Here is a 23,809-nt window from a genome sequence, read left to right as displayed (position 1 = left end):
ACTGCAAAATTTTAAACCGTCTTTTTTTATTTTTTTGCACTTTCTCCTATAAATCTCCTTTTGCAAATTTTTAAATCCATGATCTTTCATCAAATTGTACTGTAATGTTCTCAGAAGAAAATACTTGCTTTAGTTTATTATTCGCATTATGGATCTTGACGTAAAAATAGCAAAAATAAAACTGCTGCAAAAATTTCACGATTTACAGTACACAAATTTCATTATCAAATTGAATTTTGACATGTCATGAAAATGGATATGGTCAATAAATAGAGGGACATATTACCTCAGCCTTGACATTAGGGTTAGCTCCCCTTTCTATCAGTTCCTGTACAACCAGTGACTTCCCTTTATAACATGCCCACATCAATGGTGTCCATCCACTCTGGAAATAAAAATAATCATTAAAGCCAAAATAAAAAAAAATATCCTAGATTCTCATCCCCTTCCGCCCCAATTATTTCTTCAAATGACCTTTTGATGCCATAGAAACAATATAGTTTTCTTTAAGTTCAGAAGAGTTCAGTACAAAACCTGAGCAATGCTTCCTTGTTGAAATCCCCACTTCCCTCATAGAAACCATGTAAGAACCCCAAAAGTTTTTCAGAAGGAAATACAAAATAGGAGGTGCACTATGGTGTCATGTGGTAAGGAATGGGTGGAAGTCTCATCAAATTCCATTAAGGGGTTTTAGAAAAATTTGCGGATTAAACCTAGAGACAGGTGAATGAACAGACAGCATGATCACTATATACACCTTACTTTTTGAGCAGGGGTGTAACAACAGGAAAAAAAAAACTATTTATACTATGCTCCTCAATGGCGTACACAAGCATGAACATGTCCATTAATTAAGTGGAGATATTCCACTTTTCCAACCTTACCATATCCCTATGCTCAATGTTAGCACCTCTCTCAAGCAACTCTATCACTACCTCTAGATGGCCTTCTTTGGCAGCACACAAAAGAGCACACCATTTTTCCTGAAATAAAAATCACAATTAGTTAAAAAAAAAAATCTTTCCTAATTGCAAACAGTGCAAATGATGATTAAACGTATCATTTCAAATAGGTCTGAATGAGTATCAAAAGATTCAGAAATAGAATTATGACTATAATATACTATTATTTTCTTTCAATGTCCTTTCAGTTTCATAGCCATAGGCCCTAAATGGCCAACCGTACTATCATTTCCTGTGGGTTTATAAGGTATCTATAATGTCATCTAATGAAATGACTGCTTCAAGCTTGTGATTTTAGATATATAGATCCATTAAAAGTATCCTTCATATAGCATCCACACCCCCCCCCCCCACCCAAAAAAAAAAAAAAAAAAAAAGAGTCTAATACCCAAAATCTGATACCCAGATTCCTTGTGGAACATATATATGTCTTACATTATCTACTGCATTTGCATCAACACTGGAATCCAGTAACTCTCTGACAATGTTTATCTCTCCTAACTCACAGGCTAGCATAAGAAATGTCTGCCCATTCTGTAAAACAATAATAAATACATGTAATGTACAATCATTAGTTTAAGGGTATCTTATATCTGGCATTTAACTGAGCAACACACTTTTTTGGAGCAGTTACAAAAATGTACTTACTATCAGACTTATACAGTGTTCTAGGATTCCCATTACCCGTTACCCATGGCAACTGAATTTTCAGGTCGGGAAAGTCCTTTGGTTACCCGTGGGGAAGTCAGTTTTAACGTTTGGGTATGATGAAAACAAGTCCTTACTTTCCTGACCTGTGGCAATTATTTCTGAATTTATTTCTGCAGAATTTAGTTATATTCCTTAGAAAACATGATTGTTTTGTTTTGCTTTTTCAGTCATCACAATTCTATCAGCGCTTGTCATTAGATCTCTTTTCTTCCATTGAAGTCAACATGATCGTGATGCGAAAACAATAATTTTCGATCCGAAAATAGTAAAATAAGAAAATACAGATTTTAGAATTTGTAATTTTGAACAGATGCAGTGTTCTACAATTTTTCAGAAATTGAGGTTACCTTGGGAAAAATCCATATAAAATCAACTTTCCCACAGTCAATGACTGCTTTCCTAACAAAACAAATCCTTACAGCATATGAAGTTTTCAACTTGCCACAGGAAAGTGTAACTAAGTACCTAATTTTCCCTGACCCAAAGTTCACTTGCACCAGACAACAGGAAATAGGAATCCTAGAACACTGCAGACGGTTAGTTTCTTCCATCATTATATATTTGTTTGCAAATAAATATGAAATGTACTAAGGGGAAAGGGGGCACCTGAGTCTGAGAAAGGTGACTAAAGGGTAAAAAGCCATCAAAATGTGTAAGTTCCCATACAAGTTTTCTAAATACAATACTAAATGTTTGAATGGTGGGAAATTCAAAATAAAAAATGGATCTCCATAGTTTTGGGGTCTCCATATTTATATGGAATACAATGAATGTACAAAAATTTGGTAAAAATTTGTACAGCATCAAGAATGTACACATAGATGTTACAGACAGAAGTGTTCTCCAATATCCCATCTAAATTTTGTAGCCATGAGGATATTAAAACTGCCCAACAATATCCAGGTTTCCAATAACGTTATGTTATATAATACAGACCTCATCCCTCTCCTCTAAATTAATATTCCCATTCTCAAGGAGTGTCACGGTAGCAGATAAATCCCCTTTCCGTATACTATCCCATAACATCTGCGTCTTTAACGTCCCCATCGTGATGATCCGCTCCTTGTAGTTTGGTATCTGTTCTACAAGAACAGGCATAGGGCTACATCATTCTGCAACAGAAATCGTAATGAGTTATAAATGACAGAGAAGAAAACTAGTTGATGTACATTGTACATTGTACATGTACATGTACTACATTGTACATGTACATGTACAATGTACATTTTACATGTATACAGTAATCACCACATATAAAAAATACAAATCAACCCATGTATCATATTCATAATACATGTAAATGAAATATCTAACCTAAGTCTCAACATTTTAGAGGTCCACAAATCTGATTTTACTGTCTAAGACTATATTCTACTTCAAAAGAAAAAAAAAGATGTAATTTTGTCCTCAATATTTACATGTATTTGGTTATAAAATATGGTTTCATGGTTAATTTTTAAAATTTAAGGTGGTGAACCTTGTGTACAACCAGGATTAGCTCTTTCCATCACTTTAGTACTGCATAGTTTAATTAAATTAAGTCTTTGCAAGAATCAGAAAAAATGAAAAAAAAAATCCAAACAAATCACCACGTCAAAATTCCACCAATCAGACAAAGGAGACTTTCAGAACTTATTTCAAATGACTGCTATCTGATCTCTGCATCACTGTGTATGTTTGGAAATTTTTCATTAGAATGTTAGAAAACTAAGGTCTCACTAACCACTTCCAGGTCAAATGGCCACCCCCTATGTAGTACCAGAAACACATTGAACCTAGACATATGCATTGTAAGTGCATTATTTGTGTTTGTTATGATTAAAAGTAGTCAACATAAAGCTGAGGATGTGTACTTTAAAATCATATATGTAATTAACTACAAAAATGTATGAATGTTGTTTACATGTGTGAGTAATTTGTCTCCATGCTGTCAGTTAGCAGAACAGGCAAAAATGTGGATTTTCAGTATTATTTATTCAAGTAAATTTTGTGAAGAATTTCTATAAATATCGTACCATTAGCATAATGATTTTGGAAGCCTTATTTTCTGAATTTTGCAACGGTATGCAACTTTAAATGTCATTTGTCCTGGGAATTCACAGTGAAACTTTGAAAATTACTTTTTTAACAGGTAAAGTAATGGAAACATTAAAAGTGGTTAGTGAGACCTAAGGTTTTAGACTGACTTATCTGCCCTTGAAATGTTCACTTACAGTGCACGTGAATTCAATGAAATTGTATCCCATTCTACCAAACTGATCTGGAAAATCTGGACTTGCATTGTCAAAGTAGTGGGTTATTTTGTACCATGTAATGATTGAGATTGAAGTTTTGAGAATTCAATGGGACATTTTCAGCTGGAATGTGATATGTTTATGGCATATAGACCCTCTAATCCCGATCACTGACCGTGTTTCACCAACTGCCTGATTCTTACAGAGGTTGGTGATTGAAAACTCATCAAACTTAAGAAGACACATGACCACTTGATATATTAAAACTAGGTCAATGTTCAAGTTATCAGTCAAGTGATATTGCAATGAAAACGAATAGACTACATGAACATTTTGTCTTACAATGAACATGTACATGTAATACGTAATACAATTAATTTTTATTTTGGTTTCGAGTAATTTAAACTGAAAAAGATGTCATTTGACACATGTTTGTGCCAAATGCATCCAGGATCTGAATATTTGTAAATCCTTAAATCATGAGAAGATTTTTTTCACAAGGTTTTGAAAGTTTTTTAATAGATACATGTAGTATATGTACATGTACCAAGCACACAGTTCCTTATTAGACAAAACCACAGTACACTGTGATGTATTAATTCACACTAAAAATGAAGATTCAAGTCAGCAAAGCTATATGCTCCTTCCAAACTTAGAAAGATACAAACTTTTTTTGGCATAGACTGTTGCATTTGTTGATAAATTCTACTTCAACAATTCTGTGAAGGGATCAACACTAACAGTAGTCTAGTATCCCTGTGCCACCCTAATTTTAAGGAGGACTCCTTAAAAAATTTCCATGGTAGTTCTATGGACTTTCTAAATTTGGCCTTATTTTTAATAAGATTTAAGAACAGAAACCTCACTGCCTTCTGCGGACTACCTATTTTAGTCTGAAGTAGTCCCATTGACCACCAAACAAATGAAGTTAGTGTCAAACCCTGCTGTGAGCTGAAATTATAGACTTGCACCTTGTACAATCAAATGAAAATTAATTAGATCAGGTGTATAAATGGGTATGAATGTTTTACTTAATACATATACATGTATGCAACTGTTGCCAATATTTTCAATTATTTCCTCTAAATAATAAATTACCTGCCATAGGACATCAAACAATAATCAATAAATAATACATTGTTGTATGTACATGTATGTAACAGAACTATTGATGAATTATTGGTACAAGAGAGAAATTAAGTAGCAGTCTAAATAAAGATCAGGCAGGATGTGATTCATGCATGTCAAAAATCTACCAACATTACTTTTATTTCCTATAGGGTATGTAAGTCTCATTCTAGTTTCATTTTCTTTTCTGGAATTTACGACACAGAACGTATGGAAAACCTAAGACTAATCTGCATTTTATTGTTTACTTCCAGGGAAACTCAAAACGCTGTATTAACAATAAAAAACCTATTTTATGTTTTCTCTTAATAACCTTTATCATGTAGAAATAGATATTTGTTATTTTTTATTGATATTTTTTACACAAAGATGTTTTTCCCTCAACACTGTTACTCAACGCTCTCTAAATGACAAGTCTCTATGCTTTTGAATGGTAGACTAGGACCCATTCTTGTGAAATCACAGTGTCACATGACGAGACTTACATACCCTATTCAGAATCAATTACAGACCACATAACCAGCCATAGTTTTCCATTTCGGTGTTGTGCTTTTCAGATAAAATTTAAGTAGATTGCACATGAAATTAGCACTTCGCAAGAGTTATCGTTATTGATTTTGTTCAATTTGGTTGATTTTAGTGGGAGAAAAATGTACGATTTTCTCAAAAGTACAGATCTGCATATGGAAAGGACAACTGTTACGTAAAAATATAGCATGTGTAGATTGAAAAAGCATTGTTTGTTCGGTGGGATTGTCTTCACCATGAATCACTTTAATATGGACAGCGTCTGAATTTCATATGGACTGGTACTCAATACACATATACACATACAATGTACAGATGACGGAAAACGGTAGTGGATCCAATGGGGTGCAGGGGGTTCACACCTCTCCTTTTTAATTGGAAAAGTCATTTTCTTGTGTAAAATTGACAAAAAACCAGCTGGCACCAATTTCAGTAAAATTTCACGAAAATCAAAATCCTTTGGCCTGGAAAACCTTCATCCTTTGTATGAATATCCTGTCAAATATTTTAGATGTAGCTCAAAAACTGTACAAGGAGATAGACTGACAAGCCATGATCCATATATTTCTGAGTAAAATGACTAAATGTAACTATTACCAATTTCCGCAATATTTCACGAAAATCAAAATCCTTTGGCCCTGCATACCTTCATCATGTGTATAAATATCCTGTAAAATATTTTAAATGTAGTTCAAAAACTGTATGAGGAGATAGCCGGACAAGCCATGATCCATATATTTCTGAGTAAAATGACTAAGTGTAACTATCACCAATTTCCGCAATATTTCACGAAAATCAAAATCCTTTGGCCCTGCACACCTTCATCATGTGTAGAAATGTCCTGTAAAATATTTTCGATGTAGTTCAAAAACTGTATGAGGAGACAGATGGACAAGCCATGATCATGTGTAATCCAACTGGATGGACAAACGGACAGTGGTAAACGACTGTTTGTCTGGGGGCATAAAAAAATCGTTTATAATTCCTCACCTCACCACCCTTTAATTACAGATAAATTTTTGGTTTCTTAGCCACAAACTCTTTTTAAAAAAAAACCAAAAACATTCTGATCTATTGCTGAATAGCAGTTAATTTAGCAGGGTACTTACTTTGGCATATTTTAGCACTCTAAAAACACCAAAATAAATTCTAGAAATATTTACTTTCAGTGCACCACAAAGCATCTTTGTAAATTACAATTTACAAAATTTTTGGCACACTTTTTTGCCTCAAAATCGGTAAAATTTACATACAACAAATGGTAATTATATAATACATAATGATAGAAGTAAAATCTCTTACTGTGTATCCAAAATTTTTCAACTTGAAGAATGCTTACTTACATGTATCATGTCTTACATATAATTACATGTATTTCACAGAGTAGAAAAATCAAAGAATACATGTACATGTATTCAAAATTTGATTAAAATAAATTTTAATATTTGAAATTAAACATCTGCAAATACATTTGAACCTAGTGAACCCAGCAAAGAAGTTTTATACCCTATTATGAAATGTACAGACCAGTTAGACCAGCTACAAGATCCATCACATCCAAGTAGGTATGAGATTTAGAAATTACACCACTTCTGTAATCAATCCTTCTTAATGTAAAATGTCATGTCCTTACAAAATACAAATCGGAGTTCAAACAGCAGGGTCATGTTTACAAATATAATTCACCTAGGCTTGTGTTCTGAATATCAAACATACATGTCCTCAGCAAGTGATAATATCTATCAAGTTCTGTACAAGGCAAAACAAAGTTATTTCTGTGTTTTATAAGCAAAAACACAAAAATTAACTACATGTATGAAACCTACTTGAATTATAAAGTCACCACGCAATGAATTTCAAAATCAAGATGTAATTAACACACATGTAAAACCTGTTAAAGTTTCATTACTATTCTAGGTCGGACTTAAGCATGCACCTTCCTTTCGAACTACATGTACAATGTATTACCATGTACATGTACATCAACAATTTGAACAGTAATTAAAAAATCTACAACTTGCTAGATGCCTAGTATATTCTAGAGATTTTTTTTAGACACATATCAGTATGCACCACTGTTTTTTAATGTATATTTTCCTACATGTATAAATCTTTTTCTTAAAGGTCTTTGGTCATTATAAAAGCTACAAAAATGTATGACCTGGCCCCATGGCAATTAAAATTTCCCCCTTGGAAATCAAATTTCATGCTTAACTTTTCCATGACAAACAAAAATTTACTAAGATTCGAGAGCACTGATAAACTCCACATATTTTTTTCCTTGGCCTAAAATAAACACCATTGTCTGATACAAATCAACAGCCTTGGCAATATTGTCATTATTTTAATGATACCTTCATAATTCAATTTACATAGTACATAAAAAAAAAATTCATGAATTAAGAACTTTGCCAAAGGACTTTAATATGGATGTTTATCTTAAAATCAAACAATTATAACAGTATATACATACAATACATAAGGCATACACTGATAGATCAGTGGAACACCCTTGTCAGTTAACTTTACAGTATATACATGTACATACAATACATAAGGCATACACTGATAGATCAGTGGAACACCCTTTGTCAATTAACTTTACCGTATATACATGTACATACAATACATAAGGCATACACTGATAGATCAGTGGAACACCCTTGTCAATTAACTTTACAGTATATACATGTACATACAATACATAAGGCATACACTAATAGATCAGTGGAACACCCTTTATCAGTTAACTTTACAGTATATACATGTACATACAATACATAAGACATACACTGATAGATCAGTGGAACACCCTTGTCAGTTAACTTTACAGTATATACATGTACATACAATACATAAGGCATACACTGATAGATCAGTGGAACACCCTTTGTCAATTAACTTTACCATATATACATGTACATACAATACATAGGACCTGCACTGATAGATCAGTGGAACACCCTTGTCAATAAACTTTACAGTATATACATGTACATACAATACATAAGGCATACACTAATAGATCAGTGGAACACCCTTGTCAATTAACTTTACAGTATATACATGTACATACAATACATAAGGCATACACTGATAGATCAGTGGAACACCCTTGTCAAGTAACTTTACAGTATATACATGTACATACAATACATAAGGCATACACTAATAGATCAGTGGAACACCCTTGTCGATAAACTTTACAGTATATACATATAATACATAGGACCTACACTGACAGATCAGTGGAACACCCTTGTCAATTAACTTAACAGTATATACATACAATACATAAGGCATACACTGATAGATCAGTGGAACACCCTTGTCAATTAACTTTACAGTATATACATGTACTTACAATACATAAGGCATACACTGATAGATCAGTTTGTTTGTTTGTTGGGGTTTAACGTCCGAGCAGCAATATTTCAGCTATATTCAGACAATGAACATGAAATGGATGATAAAATGAACATGAAATGATAAAAAAAAAGGATGGGTCACAAGGACAACAGGGTCGACAAATTTTGATTGCCACTAGAAAAAGGGGGTGGGTGGGTAAGGTCGGGCAATTTAGTCTCCTGTGGCAGAGCGCAAAGGTTCCTACTCCTATCGAATACCACAGCAGGGTTCTTTAACGTGCGAGGAACGTGGCATCTTTCCCAACACGGTGCACCACTATGGTTTGTGGTCAGGTTTTCCGTATTATAGCCTGACAACCCCAGCATGTAACATGCCAGGGGTACCCCATTCCACCACCTGGGGCACACATCCCAGTTGCTCTGTGGGCAGAGCGCCTAGCCCCCGGCTAGGTTTCTGAGCACTATTTAGTCGCCTTTTACGACAAGCTTAGCGCTGCTGCAGGCCTATTCTTTTGACACCCGGACCTGCACGGGGCCTGATAGATCAGTGGAACACCCTTGTCAATTAACTTTACAGTATATACATGTACATACAATACATAAGGCATACACTGATAGATCAGTGGAACACCCTTGTCAATTAACTTTACAGTATATACATACAATACATAGGACCTACACTGATAGATCAGTGGAACACCCTTGTCAGTTAACTTTACAGTATATACATGTACATACAATACATAAGGCATACACTGATAGATCAGTGGAACACCCTTGTCAATTAACTTTACAGTATACACATACAATACATAGGACCTGCACTGACAGATCAGTGGAACACCCTTGTAAATTGACTTTACAGTATATACACTACGGCTAACGACTATTTTGACGATTCCCTTTTCCCACGGTGGGCGTGGGCAATGGTGGACAATTTGTGTCCACCCTTGGACACGTTCCCACCGGCCCAAGTATCTAATTGTATGAATTATCGGTAACAATATTTCACAGGTGTCAATAGAGCTTCTTTTTAATTGACAGTCATCAATTACCTGTGGGCGGGATTAAAGCAGAGAAGCGTGAGCATTTACCAACAAATGGAATCAATTCAGGAAATCGTGGTAACCTTTGATAGGTGTCATTTGATCTCTTTAATTGACAATTAAACAATTAACGGTAGCGGTAGGTTTTAATACAGTGTAGCCCTATCACTTGTCAAAAAATATATTGTGTTATAGAAGAATTTTTTGATTTAATGTTAATCAAGTGTTACTTGTTGGATTAAAATATATTCAGAAATACTGAATAGTTCAACATAACTTGTATGAATTTGGAAACAACAACTAATCTTGTAAGATGAATTCTGAGAAAAAAAACTTTAATAACGACCATGTGATGGAAAAAGTGCACCCTCCATCTGCTTATAATATTTAAAATTCTTAAAGAATATCAGCTAAGATTGGATGTGCAGTTCCTTTCGAAGATGAATCTATTTACAACAGCATCCCCTTTTACGGCACTGCATTATTTTGCTATGAATTTCTCACGGTGGCTAAAGATGCAGGTGTTCTATCTCGGACCTTTCATTGACAGGTAATCAATTAAATAAAATGTCAAGGGTATGGTTTTCAGTAAAGATGCAGTAACGTTGATTGACAGGTAATTAAATTATAGGAATATTGAGGGTGTGGTTTAAAGTATTATGAAATGAAACTGGACAGTTAACCGGCGCGAATTAGCTAACGACACTTACATGTATTACATGTACCTTAGAAGACGTATTCATAGAGGAGATTTAATCACGATTAGAACTTCGTGCACGTGTGTACTAAGATTGAGGAGTATTAATAATTCTGATTCGTAGTCAGACGCGTTATCCGTCGCGCCACAGGCCCTTAGACTGTCTCTTCTGCAATTTTAGTAGATATAATGCCACCGACTATTAGCATGTCTCTATATTTTTATTTTTGTTGTTTAGACATATCCACTCCAATGTTATAGTCTTCTTACAAAAAAGACGAAAAATACTGCTTAAAACGTTAAGCATAATTATTCATTGGGCGGGAAACATTGCATCCCTTATGTCCTTTGAAGTTTAAGTACTTAAAATTATCTTCATCCTTCAAGTCCTCGGTAGTATAGTGGTCAGTATCCCCGCCTGTCACGCGGGAGACCGGGGTTCGATTCCCCGCCGGGGAGGACATATTTTTTTTGGTCATCAACCATCAAGAAAATAAACGAGATATACGTTGAGTGCAACCTTCATGAAATTTGAAAATAAAATTGAAACGACTGTGGGCTGGCGTCACGAATTTTAAATATGTTAAAATTTGAATAATACTCTCTACTATGATTAATTTAATATGTATTCATTTCAATAACTACAGGTGAAAGGCAAAATAACGCAAAAATACGAAAATTTCAAACTCAATTTTGTCCCGTTTTACTACTGAAATGTATTGGTGATTTTCAGAAAAAGGGCCTACTAAGTCGACACAGCAGTGTAAATAAAGATACCGATTAGTTTAATTTATTCTATATATAGTTAGTCGTAAAATTCATAGAAGAATTTATTTTTTTATCAGATTATATATCTAGGGGATTCTAACACTATTTTATAAGGGATTTTTAATGGCGAAATTTTGATTTAAAAATATAATTTTGGATGTCCCTAATACGCTTCTGTGATCATAAAACATTAAATTCGGTTTCTTTATATTCTTAAATCTAAATATTATTAAACAATTCCTTCTCGTTAATTAGCAGTTAATCCACCACTTCCTGTATATTGGCTGAGTGTGGCACGCTCAGATATTGAGTAGTGACGTTACACAGATAATACTGATTCGACTAATTAAGTAAGTAAGTAAACTTTATTTAGAGTCGGCACATATATACATTTTAACAAATCAACACGACTTTTATGAGCTCTTTAACCGACTATAAAATGTACAAAACAGTAAAACAATACATGGCATCATACAAAATACATAATTATTATAAATAATATGTAGTAAAACATATACTAACCATAGAAAGGTATGGTGCTCCAGACAGAAGGATCAAGTACCAGGCAGTAAGCACCACTCTGTATACCGATCCTTAAGTCAGGGGAACCACACTTTATAAGGCTAAAGACATAATTATGTTTGTTTGTTAGGGTTTAACGTCCGAGCAGCAATATTTCAGCTATATTCAGACGATGGACATGAAATTGATGATAAAATGAACATCAAATGATAATCAAATGAAAAAGAGATGGGACACAAGGACAATGGGGTCGACAAAGTATGATTGCCACTGGAAATAGTGAGAGGTGGGTAGGGTCGGGCAATTTAGCCTCCTGTGGCGGAGCCTTATGGTTCCTACTCCGGGAGAATACCACAGTAGGGTTCTTTAACGTGCGAGGAACGTGGCATCTTTCCCAACACGGTGCACCACTATGGTTTGCAGTCAGGTTTTCCGTATTATAGCCTGACAACCCCAGCATGTAACACGCCAGGGGTACTCCATTCCACCACCTGGGGCACACATCCCAGTTGCTCTGTGGGCAAAGCACCCTAGCCCCCGGCTAGGGTTCTGAGCACTATTTAGTCGCCTTTTACGACAAGTTTGGCGCTGCTGCATGCTTTTAACACCCGGACCTGCACGGGGCTATAGACATAATTAAAATTCAGATATCATATTCAATTATAAAACCATGATCAGATCAGAAACTGGGGAATCAGACACGAGACAGCACAGGTTGAAACTTGCAAGCAGTGCAATTACATTTTTTGCCTCCACACCAACTACTTATATAGGTCTTAAACTGGGTAAAGGAAGTAAGTGATCTGGCCTCATTTGGTAAAGAGTTCCAAACCTGTGCCGCCTCGTATCTAAAAGATTTTTTGCCAAAAGATGTAGTTTTTGGCCGGCTCACCTCAGCTTATACCTAAAATTATAATTACTATTTTTAATAATAACCAGATCTTGCAAAAATACAGGACATTCCTTATTCATGATTTTGAAGGTCTCCAAGGCATTAAGTTAATTAAGTTAACGTTGTAAACACATTGATTAATTTTATTTCTAGGTGGCTATGATATGAAAATCACAAATACTTTACAAGATTATTATGTTTACTAAAATTTAAAAAAAATACTTGTATTGAGCATGATTTTACAAGAACACTGTACATTTAATTATTGAAATAAAAATACGATTGCCCTTGTGTCATTCACCTATTTGTATATTCATAAACTAACAATGGATATTTTGAAAATGAAAGTAATGTTTTTGGAATAAAGTTTCAGAAGATTCTAAAAAATACGAGATTTCAAAATAAAACACTTTAAAAGAAATCCATTTTCGAAGTGCATTTTGATTAATAACTTGATATGCGATGATTTTCGGGAATAACATGTAAATTAATTTTTATTAAAAAGTCTGATTCGTAAAATGGAGTTATGATTTAACGTCAACGGTATGAAAAATTTATGAAAACATAATTTTACATTTCTATATGTCTCTTAAAGTTACATGTTTTTTGAATGACGGTGTCGAATTTTAAATAGTTTCAAGTATAATTACTCTTCTTATTATCTATGCAAGTAAGGCACGTTGTTCGTCGATCGATAATTGTTGCAGTGTCAACGAAATGTCAATTTACGATGCTCAAAATACAGGGACACATCTTTTGATAAAACGTGAAACACATTGATTGGTCGACGACATTGCAAAGGCGTTTATCAAATTCGCATAAGAAATTGACACACTCAAAGCATTCTAATAGTTATTGGTTTAAAATACTTTCTTTCTTTAGAATTATTACGTACGAAAACCGTCAGGTAAATGAGTAGTTCGCAAGTACTCGATTTTCTTGAACATTTTAATTTACAATTTGTATGCTACTGTTATTATAAAATAACGGAACTAAACGTAGTAAAAATTGTTGAACTAAGTGAATAAAAAGAAACGAAAGAAATACGTCGTTCAATTGTCTATGGTGCGCTAAATCTAAAAAAAACTAACTGCATATTCAACTTAAGAGGAGAAATTTTCACCCATCACTACAGTTGTCTAACGTGTGCTCGGATAATACGCGGTTAAATCCGTAGTCATTTGAAAACTCATGAAGCACGCGGTTCAATAATTCTGGATCATATATTACCTTCCAACGATGCTTCCCGCTTTTTGTTGAAATGACACGATATCGAAATTGGTTATTTATAGACCGTAAGTTAAAGTTGCACGTGTCTGCTTCAAATCTGTTCTTTCACTTAGAAAATACAACTGCGTTAAATAGATTGTTAGTAAAATGAGGAGTTCGAAAATACTCGATTTTCTTGAACATTGTAATTTACAATTCGTAACAATCTGGTGACAGGTCAGGTGTACAGTATTATTACATGATACATGTAGCAACTGGAAATGATAAAATTAAGGCTTTTTGAATTTCTTTAAAAATTATATCAACTTTGGTTTCCGATGATTAATCCAGATTTACATTTTGATGATACTAAATAATGGTAAACAAAAACACAAAAACTAAGCAAATAAAAAAAAAAAAAAAAAAAAAAAGTTTAAAGCATTTAATTCATATAAAAACCTTATTATATTAATTCCTAAGTAAACACCTGGTGGTGTCACAATTTTGGCTTGAGGCCAATTATACGCGACAGAAAATTGATTCTCACGGTCAAGGTAATGATTGACACATTGTTCTTTTATTTCTCAACCGTTTGAACATTGTAATAAATTGCCGATCATGGATTAAATCAAATCAACAGGTTATCACGCATCCATCGGATACCGTGGGCGTGGACACTATACTGTCCACATGACACGGTGGGCACGTGGACATCTGTCCACCATGGGCATTAAGGGTGGGCAAAGCGTGGACAACTTCATTTGTCCATCGTGGGCAAGTAGCATCGTCAAAATGGTCGTTAGCTGTAGTGTACATACATAGAACCTACACTGATAGATCAGTGGAACACCCTTGTCAATTAATTTTTCAAACTTCTACAGTAAAACCTATCAAAATTTAATAATGAAAGAAACCTGTCTAAATCAGAAACTTTATAAAGTATCCCTGTAAGTTGAAATGTATCTGTATTTTGAACCCTGGTAATCTGCAAAGCAGTCTAAACAGAATCAATATTAAGGAGGTAGACCTATGGTAAGGATTACAACTCAAATAAGTCATTGGAATGTTTGTACTAAGCATTTAACACCAATCTCATGTAAGCATCAAAGTAACTTGGACTTATTTCATTCTGTTTCATATAAAAGCTTGATAGGCTTTGGTGAAATTGAATGTGATGCAAACACATCACTGATTTCAAGAGTTATGTCCCCTACCCAAGGTCTACCTCCTTAAAATGGAAAAGAGGTTTGGTTTAGACAGGTTTGACTGTAATTGATAAAAAATACAAAAAAGCAGGATAAATGAATCTAAAAATAAACAAGTACTATCTTTAAAAAAAGATAGCTGACACTGTAAAATTTTCATTTCATTATTTTTTTGTTTTGTTTTGTAGGAGGTACCTTTCAGGAGTTTAGAAGGGTAAAAGTACCTGATACCGCCTCTTAATGAAAGGCCTGCAATCGGGAAACAGAATTGCGATCAGGTGACTTGCATTTCCATAGAAGAGAGTCTTTAAGGTCAATGGGTAAAAAGCAAAACTATACTGACTGCGTCCGAAAAAAGGGGGGGATAAAAAAAAAAAAAGATCATAAACATAGTGTATCAACTTGTTGAGTATTGTAGCTTTAACTTGAAGAAGGATGTTATAGATTGTGAACAAAACTTTTAAGTTTTTTATGATTGACTGACTGTTGGGGTTTAACGTTAGAGTAGCAATATTTCAGCTATATTCAGGAATTAAGTTTTTTGATATCAGCAATTACTTCAACTTTTACAAACAACTCTAGGATGTCTGTCAAAATGATTTCCATTTGAATGGATATCTGTCAGAATGATTTTCATTTGCAAAGGATATATACAAAGGTACTTAAATGTATGGATATACTATAGAGAGTAATTTGCTATTTTAATCATAAATTTTTCAGTGAATGCATAAGGTAAAACTTTGTCCCACATATAATGTAGGTTTTATACATGTACATTGTAGCATGGAGACTGGTGGCCTTGGACTGACATTTTCATCCCAGTGGGGTTGCTGCCTCTATACTATACCTATTCTCGTTACGTGGTAACACCACAATTCCAATTTTTCTCAATTTTTCAGCCTATTAAAGATACACGTATATGCTTCTATTCTTTTTGGTAACAAATTATTACTTTTTTTTCATTATTGATAAAATATACCTAATAAGATGTATATAATTAGGACATCATAATTGTTTTCTCCTGATATTTTTTAAAGTACATGTACTAATGCATGCATCATTCTGTTACTGAAGAAAGACTTAACATTGTTGACAGTACAATGTTACCTTGATCATGTACAAGTAGATTTTTCCTAAAGGGGCTGTTTATTAGGTAAATGGAAGTTATAGATTTTATATTAGTTTAAAGTTTTTAGGCCAAAAAAATATACTCTTGTTTCCTGTTACCAGCAAAGAAAAAATAAGGTAGGTTACTAGACAGGTAGGGAAATTATTTTATTTTTCCAAAACATTTTACATCAAGTAAATTGAGAAATAATCTTGATTTTAACAGTGCTTGAGCCAAAATAGCCATAAAATGTTCAGGGTATAGGCATAAAAACATAGTGTACATGTAGGTAGGGTAGCAAGAAACACACATCATATTCAGTGAAAGAAATTAACAGTAGACCTACAGACCGAGTATGTAAAATCAAGCAGGTCTATGAAGAAATTGGCTCAATTTCCTTTGAAATGTACAGTGTGGTCTACTTGAAATTATGATGGGTCTATGTTGACCAAAAATTAAGTTTCTAACACTGCATATTTTTTTCTTTAACCATGGATCAATGCCGGCAGAAATGCCACAAACACGTACATCATAATTTATATTTTACTCACCAGTACCAGTGCTCTACTGAAAATCTTTGCTTAACAATTTAGGTACAGTGCAGAAAGAGACTTACCGTGACTGATCACTGACATTAGTACAGGATACAGACAGTGATTGATCACTGACATGGATGAAAAAGAATCAAATATCACTAGAAAATGCATGACCAGGATATCTCAGACACCCTCAAGTAAGATTTCGAAGTTCTTTAACTTGGAAGAGCCTGCTTAGAGAACTTGAAGTCTTACCCAGGGCCACTGTGTCTGAGATTTCTCCATCTTGCACTCTGTTTCATGTCTCTGTTCATTATACATGTACATCTCAACAGACCTAAGAAATTTCCATTAGGATTAATGCAATTTAATTTAAAATCTATTTTTGTTTAATTTTGCCTGTTTGAATGTTGGACTTGGAACTTGATGTAAATATAAGTTTAGCTACATACATGTAACTAAGCTACATGTAGATAACTTCAAGTATTTTGAATATCTATGGATGCCAATATAGAATTACAAAGTGTACATACATGTTTGGGATGGTCAACTGACATCTTCAAAAGATATTCAAATGAGTTGATGTCACAAAGTGACTTATTTAGTTACATGTACATGTATGTACCTAAATACTCAAAAAGCAATCCAATACATTGAACCTTAGCATACAAAATAGAATATAAATATATAAAAATCTAAATACATTGTAAACATTAAGCCTAAAAAGGAAAGGTTTTTTTTGTTGAGATAAAATTCTAAACATTTTTCCCAGATTTCGTATGAACTATCGAAAAATATATGCAGTAGAAAAAGTTGAAATAATTTGCCAAATGAATTTTTAAGATTTTTAAAACTCAAACAGACTATATCTGCCTAATGTTTACAAAAAAAAAATTCTATTTGATCATCATTAATCAGATGACTTCATTTGAATGCAACAAACAAAAGAAATATGGTGATGTGCAATATAAAAACTGACTAAGGTGGTATTTAATCATGTAAGAACATAACAAAACATAAGTTTGCCTATGGCATTCTGAAGATGTGCAATGCATTACTTTAAATTGAACAGTATATGTAAATGGTGTTAGAGCTTATTATTTCATGCTTTAGAGCCATTGACAGTTTACATGTGCATAAATATGTATGTAACAATGTACATTTTGTACATGTACTAGAATGACTATTGTCCATCTGTTGAAAACTAAGGATCCAATGGATACTTTGTACATGTACAGTAGCACTGGTGAAAATAAAATGCTTCGCAGAGTGCAGCTAGATAAAATCACAGAGGTCCAACTGCAACCCTGAAAAATTGTGGCATATACGGACACAAAATTCAAACTTGATACAGGTCTGATTTTGATTTACATGTAATATTGACAATAATAACAAATAAATAAAAAACCAAAAACAAAAACAAAACAAAATTCAACAAAGTTTCATGAAAATTGCTAGAGGCATTCTGAAGTTTAATAATTGTGCAATTATAGGAAATCCCCCCTTTTTTATGTATCAGACATTCATAACAATTCAAGATAAAGCTTACATCCAAGGTTGAGAGGTGAAATCCACCCCTGCCAGCCCTGGTACATGTATGTACCCAGCAAGTAAAAAAAAAAGACTCGAGTGGCAAATACTTGTCAATTGAATTTTTTGAGGAAATTTATACATGCAGTACATTGTATAATGAAATTTAAAATGTGAAAATGGTGACTAACAATCCTACAAAATTTGAACAAAATCCACCAAGAGGTTTCTGAGGATTTGTATTCACAAGAGTGACCAGACAAACACATGGACACTGGTACTTCTACGTACATGTACATGTACATGTATGTCCCTTAAATGTAAAAATATATAGTGGCGGGAGACAACAAGTTTCAAGAAACTAATTTTTTCAAGGTGGATTGAAAAGACGTGGGTAGGAAAGAATAAAAAAAAAATCCAGAAATCAATTTCTATTCTACCCAAAATAGTGATAGCCACAAGCCACCTGATGAGTACTTTGTCAAGTACTAAAGAGGTTTATCTTTTCCCAATCACAAAACACCCTAAAAATAATTGTAATAAATTTACATCAAAGTGTTAAAGAAAGCTTCAAAATAATTTGTTTAAATAGGTTTCACTTTATCTTTGAAAGAAATCTATTGACCAGTTAACAACATAGATTAAACTAACCTAAAGGACAGCTCAATATATAAATTCAAGTGAGGTACATATGTAAATTTAATTGACCAGTATTTGCCAGCATTTACTGGTGGCATAGAAAATATGGATAAATGCCAGCACTTTTCTTTTTCAAAAGTTTCAGGAAAATTGGTACAACCACTACTGAGTTACATGTACACTGTAAAGTCTGAAAACTGAAATCCCTCTTTTTATAAGTCCCATTACCCTACAGTGTAAATTGTAAAAATTGGAAATTTACAAAAACTGAATGAAATCTAACATCGATGTAAATAAACAATTCACAAAAGTTTCACTGACATTCCTGAATGGGTTCAGTATTTTCATTAGGGACAGACTGGAGGCCAATTTACTGTCTGACCGATTCAAGTGGAAAAAATTACATACAATGTATAATTCAATTGTGAATTAATAGATTCGTCCTGTTCAAATTTTTATTTGACCTTTTAGGAGAAAAAATGTGTAAAACACCAAGGATTTTTTAGTTATAGCACGAAAACATATTATCTCACAATTTTTATACAAATGAAGTCCTGCAACTCAAACACTTTTAAGCAGAAATTTGAGAAAAATCATAAGGGAGTTCACATAAACAAAAAGAAACAATTCATCAAAGTTTCACAAAAACTGGGGGCAGCATTTTTGAGTTATTGTGAAAGGTGTGAAAAACAGAGGAACTTACGATGGTATATAATATTCAATGTATACCTTTATAAGTCTCGTCAAGACAGACGAGTAGAGTTTTCATTAAGAACCGGCTAATGTCAAAATGTAGACAGTGTAAATGGACGGTTTGAAATCACAATGGGCCCTATTCCCCCTTTGATACAATTTGAAGGTGTAGACGGTCCATTTTCTCTATTTAGCCTGTTCACTGAAAAGATAATGAAAGCCCTGGTTGAGTGTATAAAAACAGATTAAGATGCAAACATTTTGAATTTTTAACACACCACTGTGCATACTTCATTCTTGTACTTACATGTATATGTATATGATGTACATTTGTACAGAAAAACGCCTGACAAATCAAGACTGAAACTCTATTGACACATATTGTAGCGGTTAATACAAACTTTTCTCAAGCTCAAGAAATGTTCCACTTAAATGGAGAATTTCCGGTTCAGTTACAAGTATAAAACAAGAAGATCAAAGAAATGATTGGAGTTTTCCACCGAATTACCAATTGAGATAAATTAATCCAGACAAATTTGCACATATCGTAATGAAATATGAATGACAAAACAAGAACAACTGCAAGCTGGGGTAAATAATATTCATTCCATATCCTGTCTTAAACATCTGAATTGAAAAGCTGGTTAAAAATACTTCATAGCCAGCACCCCAAAGCGGTGTGACCCCTACCATTATTACGTTTACTATCTAAATTTCCCTTAAGGTTCCCCAATATACTAACGAAAAAAAGTCATGTCCCGAAAGTAACAAAAAGTGATTGTCTTTACAGAGAAAATTCATCCCTTCCTTAAATCAAACAAATAAAAATATACACATGATATAGGTTAAGATTATGTTTCAATAAAAATAAGTTCATCTTTTCTGATAGTTTCTGAGTCTTTCTACATTTTTTTTAATAATTAAAAGAAGTGAATATGATGTTTTCAAAAAGTTCGGGAAAAATGTGGAAGTACAAATGAAGTACATGTACATACTTGTTTCTTCGCTGTTCAGCTGTTGCTGTTGTCAAGAACCTAACCTGCCTTGGAAAAAATATATCTCTGATTGTATTACCCAAATTGAAGCATAGCTTTTCTAAGATAGGAAAGGCAATCATTTACTTGTTCGGAATTTGCAGCTGTCAGTTGCATCTCAATTTTGCTTATGTCACATGGTATGTGTAAAATATTCCCACCATATGTAGAGAACTGTAATATTTCTGGTGTCTGTACAAATTGATCTGACCGGCTAAAACTTCAATTCAATGGGACATTTTCAATTTCAATGGGCCATTCTAAAAAAATATCATGGGACAAAATTTGGAATAGCAGCTAAGGCCAGCTAGAAATAGATATTGGAGACCAAATGTAGCATAAACAAACTTCAATTTACACTGCAAATCAAATGTTTATTAAGAGATACCAATTAACGTGTCAATTAATTGTGACATTAAACCACTTTTCTTTTCTGTTGTTTGAGTTTTTATACTGATGTATTGTCTAGTGCTTTATCATATTCCACAGATCCCCCATCAGTTAGACCCTAACTTGGCGATTAAAGCAGTTTATCACAAATGACAGAAAAGGAGTCTGCAATTAGATTTTGCATTTTTGGGGTGCTTCAGGACCAGATAATATGACTCCACTATTATCAATATTTTCAATAGGGGGTTCATAATCATGTCCAGCTGCCAAGTTAGTTTCAACAACAACTGCAGTTTGATTCTGGTAATTACCATCATTAATATTTTTATGCTTTGAAATGATTTCTTCTCTTTTAGGTCTAGCTTAATAATGTCTGGTTAAGCAATTTTCAATTTCAAATGGGACTGCCAGTCCATGCTTTTCTGTTATTATCAAATTATTTTTATTCTTTAAAACAATGTTCATTTTTCTTTCAAACGCATAAGGGATCAAGAAAATGTAATATTAAAAAAATCGACAAAGTACTGTTTCATTCCCCGGTCTTCAAATCCCCTCGAAAAAGTGGCCATCAAAACATCGGCCTGCAGCCAAAAACACATTGTTAAAAGACACGTTCATGCCTTTTTTACTGTTACAAGTGGTGGACAACACTCCACCATCAATGATGGAAACTGAAGTGCGCACATGACGCAACACATTAGTCACTCAATGCACCATTCTAAGAGGAAATGCAAGTAAGGCGCACGGTATTCCCAATCACTGATAAAGTATGTCGAAGTGCTATAAAGTTATCGACCATTTTGAAAGCGAGGGGAAAGGGGCAATAGGGTTGGGATTTTGAAAAAAAACATTTTTTTTTCTCAAGTTACTCATTCACTGAAAAACAATTTCCCCTTTTAAAAAGGCAAATTTTCAAATAAGAATATTGATTCCTTTTAATTGTTGCTGAAATATAAATAAAAATATTGCACTTGCAAAACAAAAATTTTCATCAGATCTGTTATATTTCAACAGATTCATCATTATGAAACAAGAAAATGTTTATCATTTGCTTCTTGTTCATTTAAATTTTGACAATAAACAACGAATTTGCAAGGTAACATATATTAAATTACCAAGATAATTTCGTTTGAATACTAATACGTAATCTGGACCGTCGCATAGGTTTTGGCACATCCAGTATAATGGAAATTAAAATGACAGATCGTAAACAATGCTTTACAAGTCAATAAAATTGTGCATATCATGCCAAAATTCACTTGACATATTCAAGCTAAACTTCTTAAAATGTAGGGAACATATTTTGAATGTATGCTGTTAAGGTATGCTTTACTAAATAACCTGTTTGCTCCTTAACTTTCCTTGGAAATTGCCAATCAAATGATGGTCGCCAAATTGATGAGTGTAAGCTAATGAGAACTTGCAAAATTACATATCTACTCATATTTGGCGAGCTGGCTAGTGGTGGTTTCCCACTCTGACTCCATTATCCATATTAGATTTCTTAGATTTTCACAATTTATTGGGGCGTCATTTTGGATTGATTTATTTTTGGAAGACGGAACATTCCTCAAAATACCACTAAAGGAAGAAGAATAGTCAGGATCATGGGTGATATCTGAAAATGAGAGTGCCACTTCACTTGTACTAGAGTCGTACGAGGGCGAAATAAGCAATCCCAGGGCAACTATTTAGCCCTTATCGCCAAGTAGCACAAGCCCTGCTAGGGCATTGGGCTACCCATATAATACAATGACTGTGCAGCAAAGATCACTTTGCCTTAGTGGGCATGACACAAATTTTCCCTTAATCCGAGTCTGACACCGGAAAATTCGAAGTACCGCATGCCTAACCATTGAACATGTCGCAGGACACGGATCTTTCCTACTCATGGGTCAACTGAAAGTACCAGACAGACAAAAGATTCTACGTGGAACCTATACACTGCAAGTACATGATATAATTGGATCTTAGTCTATATAATTCACCTACATTCAGTCACAATACTCAACAGCAGCAGATGCGCATTGAAGCATGTCAAACGTAACTTCCGCCAATGGGAAATACTCATTTCCTTCACTTTGGTGTAACGAGAAAAACCGAAGAGTTCCGACTGAAAAATCGACTACGATTGTTTCGCTGACTTATTTCCTCGGGAAATATCAGAACCAGAAGAGTTGAAAAATCACATAATTTCCACACACAAACACCCCTTCAATTGACATAAAGATGTGCTCCTTTCACAAATATCTTAAAATAGTAGAAATACATTTGAATGTAAATAAAATTTGTCTCATTTATTTTTTTTTAAATTAAAACTTCAGAATTTCAATTAGGTTTGGACAAGGAGTCAAATAAATGGAGACAACTTGAGGTGGGATATTTTATTTTTTTTCAAACCATATGCCATTGGGACAGATAACCTACATATATCGTGATGAAATTTTGAAGCGACGGAAAAAAAGGGGCTTACAAACTTCAATATAGTAAAGCGCATGCACATGATATTCAACTGAAAAAGGCCTTTTAATGCTATAGGCGTTGTCTCATTCATGCATAACTACAGTAATACTCATTCAGTTAGCAAAATTGTCCCGAAAAATGTCTGT

At 33.7% G+C, this 23,809-nt stretch overlaps 1 protein-coding gene and 1 non-coding gene across 7 annotated transcripts in view; one reads left to right on the top strand and one right to left on the bottom strand.

The window, feature by feature from the left end:
- The window catches only part of LOC148605686 (kinase D-interacting substrate of 220 kDa-like), a 51,310-nt gene extending 28,062 nt beyond the window's left edge, over window positions 1-23,248 (bottom strand). The window contains exons 1-6 of one of the 6 annotated variants that reach the window (XM_088547515.1): window positions 23,193-23,223; window positions 20,772-20,819; window positions 2,610-2,785; window positions 1,398-1,496; window positions 885-983; window positions 287-385 (exon numbers count right to left, since the gene is read on the bottom strand). In XM_088547515.1, coding sequence (XP_088403641.1) covers window positions 287-385; window positions 885-983; window positions 1,398-1,496; window positions 2,610-2,771 — 459 coding nt within the window. In that variant the 5' untranslated portion in view covers window positions 2,772-2,785; window positions 20,772-20,819; window positions 23,193-23,223. Of the gene's footprint in view, window positions 1-286; window positions 386-884; window positions 984-1,397; window positions 1,497-2,609; window positions 2,786-7,090; window positions 7,244-19,812; window positions 19,979-20,771; window positions 20,820-23,154 lie in introns of those variants that run through there. The other 5 variants (XM_088547518.1, XM_088547517.1, XM_088547513.1 and 2 more) reach the window with 5 other exon arrangements.
- On the top strand, window positions 11,062-11,133 carry Trnad-guc (transfer RNA aspartic acid (anticodon GUC)). Its single transcript has one exon. It is a non-coding gene; the product is annotated as a tRNA-Asp (tRNA).
- Window positions 23,249-23,809: the final 561 nt, after the last annotated feature.

The sequence above is a fragment of the Perna viridis genome, chromosome 10 (genome assembly GCF_037379345.1).
Source record: "Perna viridis isolate PV_CMFRI_1.1 ecotype Kerala chromosome 10, ASM3737934v1, whole genome shotgun sequence".
NCBI lineage: Eukaryota > Metazoa > Mollusca > Bivalvia > Mytilida > Mytilidae > Perna > Perna viridis.
This window is presented reverse-complemented; position numbering and strand designations above follow the sequence as displayed.